Source organism: Humulus lupulus, chromosome 9 (assembly GCF_963169125.1).
Source record: "Humulus lupulus chromosome 9, drHumLupu1.1, whole genome shotgun sequence".
NCBI lineage: Eukaryota > Viridiplantae > Streptophyta > Magnoliopsida > Rosales > Cannabaceae > Humulus > Humulus lupulus.
In genome coordinates, this window is record NC_084801.1 from 85,926,152 (window position 1) to 85,933,441 (window position 7,290).

At 40.3% G+C, this 7,290-nt stretch overlaps 1 protein-coding gene across 1 annotated transcript; it reads left to right on the forward strand.

Moving 5' to 3' along the window:
- Nucleotides 1-4,206: 4,206 nt before the first annotated feature.
- LOC133799849 (uncharacterized) lies at nucleotides 4,207-6,164 on the forward strand. Its single transcript, XM_062237841.1, has 4 exons — nucleotides 4,207-4,648; nucleotides 4,754-5,325; nucleotides 5,404-5,668; nucleotides 5,770-6,164. Exons 1-4 carry the CDS (start codon nucleotides 4,207-4,209, stop codon nucleotides 6,162-6,164), a joined length of 1,674 nt encoding a protein of 557 aa, XP_062093825.1.
- Nucleotides 6,165-7,290: the final 1,126 nt, after the last annotated feature.

Consider the following 7,290-nt stretch of genomic DNA (forward strand, 5'->3'; position numbering starts at 1 on the left):
GAGGAAAATGGGATATTACATATATTTTTTCTCTCTTTCCCTTTTTCATCAGGCCACCATTTGAAGAAAGAAACTAGTTGCCCCCACCATGGGAGAGACCAGATTTTGAGCTTCAAGAAGGAGGAAAGAAAGTGCAAGGAAGAAGGAGAAGAAGAGACAAATTCATCTAGCTCTTAGTGTTTGGATTTTATTTCTTCGAGTCTTAATCTTTGTATTTCAATTCCTTTAATTAACTCTCATAAAACCCATGGCTGAAATTATTATAATTGTTCTCTTGAATTTTAGCATGAACTAAAATTTTGTAGTTAGAGATGCTAATGAACTCTAATATGTAGTTTTGGGTGTGTGGGTAATTTAAATGTTAAAGTTGTTTTGAGGTTTCTTTCAATCAATGGGTATTATTGTTTATACTTGCTCTATGTTTGGCCAACTTGAGTAGGTAATTAAATTGGTATTGATGCTGGAAAGATTAATATTAATAGATACAAAGATTGATTGATGCATGTTCTTAACTTTTATGTTTTGGAAATTGTGTTTATATAGGAATATATAATCACATTGCATGACTATATAGGTTTGTGCTCAAATTGATATTCTTAACATTGATTGGGCATATGAATATGTTAATTAATGCAAGAATTGAACCTTAATTGCTTAGGAAAAAAGAATTAAGACAAGTAAAAACCTAGTCAACATTACCTAGAATTGTGCCCGCATTGTTACCCGTATATGTGCCCAAAATTGCATATTAGAGGGAATTAGTAGCTCTAACTTCCCATCATCGCTTGATTAATCATTTGCTTACTGTTTTAGTTTCGTTTTGGTTGTTACTTCACTCATTTATATATTTCATTTTTTTTATTTTAGTTCAATCAACCTTATTGCTTATTTTTATTCCAAATTGTTGGGTTTTGATCTTTACAATATCTTGCTTAAACAATCCCTGAGGAAACGATATTAAAATACTTACTATTATATTACTTGCATGCGATTGTGTACACTTGCACATTAATTATCATAAGAAAATATAGCAACAAGTTTTTGGTGCCGTTGCCGGGGATTGTTTAAAGTCATTTATTGTGAAATTAAGTATCTTGCAATTTGGTTTAAATTCTTTTGTACTAACTTAGGTGATTCTCGTACAATTTCAGGTTTACACAGTGTATGAGCGAGAATCAAGACCCTGAACTACTTCCCATTGATATAGAAATTGAGAGTACCTTTAGAAGAAGATGAAAGATCCAAAAGTCAAAAAGGGAAGTAGTAGTGATGGATGCTGAGCAAGGGGCTCAACAGGGAGCTGCTCAAAGGGTGGAAAATTTAGCAGGAGTCGCTCATGATCCACCACTAAATCTAGTAGGAGCTGCTCAAGATCGAGTAGCTGAAGGGGGAGTAGCTGCCAACAATGGGCAAAATGCAGTTATTGTGGCTGATGACAGAGATCGTGCTGTCAGGCAATATGCTCTCCCCCTCTTCAATGAGCTCAATTCGGGCATCGTTAGACCAGAGATTCAGGCAGCACAGTTTGAATTGAAGCCAGTCATGTTCCAGATGCTTCAAACTGTGGGCCGGTTCAATGGGATGCCAACAGAGGATCCTCACCTTCATCTTCGATTGTTCATTGAAGTGAGTGATTCATTCAAGCTGCCCGGAGTGACAGAGGATGCACTGAGACGATCTCAATGCTCATCCTAGGATGGTGGTTGATGCTTCAGTTAATGGGGCTCTTCTTGCTAAGTCCTATAATGAGGCATATGAAATACTTGAGAGGATATCCAACAACAACTATCAGTGGCCCACTTTTAGATTCTCTACAAGTAGAAAGGTGGCTGGTATTCATGATGTAGATGCCATCACTTCTTTGGCAGCCCAAGTGTCCTCTATTTCTAATATGCTCAAGACAATGAATATGGGGATGAATCAATCAATGGGGCAGCCTATGGGGACACAATTTGGGCAAATGGAGAACATTTCTTGTGTATATTGTGGTGAGGGTCATACTTTTGACAATTGTCCTTCCAATCCAGCAACTGTGTGTTACATGGGGAATCAAAATAGGAATGGTCCTTATTCCAATTCCTACAACCCATCATGGAGGCAACATCCCAACTTTTTATGGAGTAATCAAGGGGCTAGTCTGAGCAGCTCACCTATGCATCCTAGACCTTCGTATCCACCAGGGTATCCACCACAAGCTCCACAACAAAAACCCCAACACATAGTGCAATCTACTTCTTTGGTAGGCATGTTAAAAGATTACATGATGATGATAGATGCACTCATTCAAAGTCAAGCAGCATCTATGAGAAATTTGGAGAATCAAGTTGGGCAACTTTCCAATGAGCTTAGACATAGACCTCAAGGTGCTCTATCGAGTGATACTGGGAATCCAAGAGGTGTTGGCAAGGAACAATGCAAGGCCGTTACTTTGAGAAGTGGCAAGGAGTTAGAGAATTCTAAGAAAAATTCGGGGCATGAGGATGAGCCCTCTTCAATCCAAAATAATATGCAAGCAAGCAAAGATGAAGAAAGATCTGATGTGCTATGCCTCTGGCCAGGATGAGGCCACATTTGGAACACCGCAAAAGTCCCCAGAAATTCAAAAGCTTCCTCAACAGCTACCTTTTCCACAAAGGTTTCAAAAACAGAAGAAAGATGGTCAATTTAAAAAATTCCTTGATATTTTGAGGCAGCTACATATTAACATTCCCCTTGTGGAAGCCCTAGAGAAAATGTCTAACTATGTGAAGTTCATGAAGGACATCCTTACAAAGAAGAGAAGATTGGGGGAATTTGAGAAAGTGGCTCTTACCAAGGAAAGTAGCTCATTCTTGCAAAACAAGCTGCCCCAGAAGATGAAAGATCCTGGAAGTTTCACCATTCCATGCACCATTGGTAATTCTTATTGTGGCATGGCATTATGTGACTTGGTTGTCAATATAAATTTGATGCCTATGTCTGTGTATAGATAATTGGGGATTGGTGAAGTTCGACCTACCACAGTGACTCTACAGCTTATAGATAGATCTCTTGCTTATCCAGATGGGAAGATTGAGGATGTCTTGGTAAAAGTTGATAAGTTCATTTTTCCAGCTAACTTCATTGTGTTGGATTATGAGGCAGACAGGGAGATACCAATCATTCTAGGGAGGCCTTTTCTCGCCACTGGTAGAACTTTGATTGACGTGCAAAAGGGTGAACTTACTATGAGGGTTCAAGATGAGCAGGTGACTTTCAATGTTTTCACGGCTATGAGATTTCCAGATGAAGTCGAAGAGTGTTCTGTTGTTTCCGTGGTAGATTCTTTAGTTTCAAAGGAGTTAGAATTTTTTTTTGATGATCCTCTAGAGAGACTCTTGATATTTGATTCACATGCAGAGGATGAGGATGAATACTTGGCTTGGCTAGAAGCTAGTTCACAAGGATTGCATACAAGAAAGCATTTTGAATCTTTGGAGCTCTCATCGAAGTCTTTCACAGCCCCTAAACCATTAGTGGGAGAACCTCTAGAGTTGGAATTAAAAGTTTTACCCTCACACTTGAGATATGCCTATTTGGGTAAGTCTTCTACCTTACCTGTGATTGTTTCAGCCAAGTTAAGTATGGAACAAGAAGAAAAGTTGCTTGATGTATTGAGGAAGTTCAAGAAGGCCATTGGGTGGACCATTGCAGACATAAAGGGTACTAGTCCTTCTCTATGCATGCATAAGATTCTGTTAGAAAACAATGAAAAATGGTCTATTAAGGGGCAAAGAAGGCTAAATCCTATCATGAAAGAAGTGGTGAAAAAGGAGATTATCAAGTGGCTTGATGCAGGTATTACTTATCCCATTTCTGACAGCTCATGGGTCAGTCCTGTCCAGTGTGTGCCAAAGAAAGGTGGGATTACAGTGGTGGAGAATGAAGACAATGAGCTAATACCTACCAGAATCGTGACAGGGTGGAGAATTTGCATGGACTACAGAAAACTGAACAAGGCCACTCGAAAGGATCACTTCCCTCTTCCCTTCATTGATCAGATGTTAGATAGACTTCCAGGGAGAGAGTACTATTGTTTTCTAGATGGATACTCTGGTTATAATCAGATTGCAGTCGCTCCAGAGGATTAGCACAAGAACACTTTCACTTGTCCCTATGGTACTTTCACATTTCGAAGGATGCCTTTTGGTCTATGTAATGCTCCCGCGCACATTTCAGAGATGTATGATGGCTATTTTCACTGACATGGTGGAGCAGTTTCTAGAGGTATTCATGGATAACTTCTCTGTTTTCGGTGATTCATATGATGATTGCTTGAGCAACTTGGCCAAGGTTCTGCAAAGATGTGAAGAAACAAACCTTGTTCTGATATCAAGGCAAGGAATTGAAGTTGACCGGGCTAAGATTGAAGTTATTGAGAAGCTCCCTCCTCCTACTTCGGTGAAGCATATTAGAAGCTTTCTTGGGCATGACGGGTTCTATAGGCGATTCATAAAAGATTTCTCCAAGGTTTCTAAGCCTCTTTGCAATTTATTGGAGAAAGATGCACCATTCCACTTTGATAAAGCATGTTTGAAAGCCTTTGAAGAGTTAAAAGAGAGATTGATTTCAACACCAATTATTGTAGCGTCGGATTGGGACTTGCCTTTTCAGTTAATGTGTGACGCTAGTGACTATGTAGTGGGAGCTATTATGGGGTAGCAAAGAAACAAGATATTTAACTCTATTTATTATGCTAGTCGTACTTTGACTGGTGCTCAACTTAATTATACAGTGACAGAAAAAGAACTCTTGGCTATTGTCTTTGCCTTTGACAAGTTTCGGGCTTATTTGGTGGTTACCAAGGTGATAGTATACACAGATCACTCCGCTATAAAGTACTTGATTGAGAAAAAGGATGCCAAGCCTCGTTTAATTAGATGGGTGCTGCTGCTTCAAGAGTTTGAAGTGGAAATTCAAGATAGAAAAGGAGTTGAGAATCAAGTGGCAGATCATTTGTCAAGAGTGGACGGTGAAAAAGGATCCAATGTTCTAGTGCCCATCAAAGAGACATTTCCAAATGAGCAATTGTTTGAGGTCAGCCAATCTCATGTTGTTCCTTGGTTTGCAGATCTCGCTAATTATTTGGCTAGTGGAATAATGCCTCAGGAGTTAACGAGCCAACAAAAGAAGAAGTTTTTGCATGATGTGAGGCACTATTTTTGGGAGGAGCCTTATTTGTTCAAGCAATGTGTCGATCAAATGATTAGAAGGTGTGTTCCTGAGCAAGAAATGGAGGACATTTTACGCCATTGCCACTCTTCACCTTGTGGAGGGCACTTTGGTGGAAATCGTACCGCATCCAAGGTACTTCAATATGGTTTCTTTTGGCCTTCATTGTTTAAGGATGCTCACGCTTTTGTGACGAAATGTGATTGATGCCAGAGGGTGGGAAATATTTCTAGAAGGAATGAGATGCCCTTGACTAATATCCTTGAGGTTGAACTCTTTGATGTGTGGGGAATAGATTTTATGGGCCCATTTCCCCCATCTTATGGCAATGTGTACATCTTAGTAGCCATGGACTATGTTTCAAAATGGGTGGAAGCAGCTGCCTATCACACCAATGACTCTAAAGTGGTCATGAGATTCTTGCACAAGCATGTATTCACTCGTTTTGGCACTCAAAGGGCAATCATAAGTGATGAAGGTACTCATTTTGTGAATAAGATGCTAGTGGGATTGTTAGTTAAGTATGATCTGAGGCACAAAATAGCTATTGGTTATCACCCTCAACAAATGGGCAAGCAGAGTTTTCAAATAGAGAGATCAAGGGAATTCTTGAGAAAGTGGTGAACCCGAACTACAAGGATTGGTCCAAGAGATTAGATGATGCAATATGGGCCTACAGAACCACCTTCAAAACACCATTGGGGATGTCACCTTACCGTTTGGTATTTGGTAAAGCTTGCCACTTGTCGGTAGAGCTGGAGCACCGCGCATATTGGGCCCTTCAAGCACTTAACATGGATTTGAAACTTTTAGGGAAAAAGAGAATGTTGCAGCTGAATGAACTAGAAGAAATGCGCTTGTTTTCCTATGAAAATGCCAAGCTTTACAAGGAGAAAACAAAAAGGTGGCATGACAAGCATATCCAAAAAAAAGTGTTTGAAGAGGGTCAGCGAGTTTTGCTTTTCAACTCGTGATTGAAGATCTTTCCTGGCAAGCTCAAATCAAGATGGTCGGGTCCGCTCTTGGTGGTTAAGGCTTATCTGCATGGGGCAGTTGACTTGCGTGAAGAAGGGTCCGAAACAGAGCTTAAGGTTAATGGTCAAAGACTAAAACATTATTGGGGAGGTGAGGTTGAGCGAAACAAGAGCTCAATCTCGTTGGAGGATCCTAGAAGTAATTGTATCAAATTGGGTTGCGGCGGTGTTAGGAGGATTAATTGTAAAGCAGCCCAATTCAATTCAATAAAAAAATAAGAAAAAAAAAGTGTTAATTTCTTTAGTTTAGTTTTCTTAAGTTGCTTTTATTTCGATTTATGTTTTCACTTGGTCCTGTGGGTAGTAATTCTGTGTTTCAAGTGTAAGTGCAGCAAAGGAAAAATGGGAAGCAGTGGAATTGAAGTATGGGGGGTGCTAGACTGATTTGGACAAATTTTGGTTTAGCAGCAGGCAATCTTTCTCCAATCTCCCAGCTGCGGTCAAATAATTGCGGTCGCATTTGTGGGCGCAACTGGGCATATATAGAGTTAACATGGAAATACAAAATGTTGAACAGTGTTCAAAGGGGCTTCCAAATTGAAATATGTGGGCTGGGTTCAGAGAGTTTAAAAAACTATATATATAAATAAATAAAATAATAATAAAAGTCACTTTTCCGTAAATGAAAAAACCTAAATTTACTTTCCCTTTCATCTTGTTCTTGCCCAATACCCAGCCTCCTAGCCGCACCTCCCATATTGATCTCACCACTCAAGGCCCCCACCAGCTCCGAACACGCACTCCCGACCCACGAACACAAACTCACGTCCCACCTCCCACTCTCGCCTCCCTCACCTAGCCCCCCTACGGCCGCGCCTCACCACCCCTCGACCATTCCCAGCTGCGCCCTTAGTCCTCGGCCCCGACTGCCCAACAGTCTCACTCTCGTACGCCACGTCTCTCATGTTGCCCAGTCCGTAGCATCCCAAACACCCCAGGTTCCAGTGCCCATTTTAAGTCTTTCTGAGTTAGTTTTTTAGGGTTTTTCTACTATTGTTTGAGCTGAGTTGTTCCTTTGAGCTACATAGTGGAAATTTTCTTTTGACTCACCTTAAGCTGAATTGTG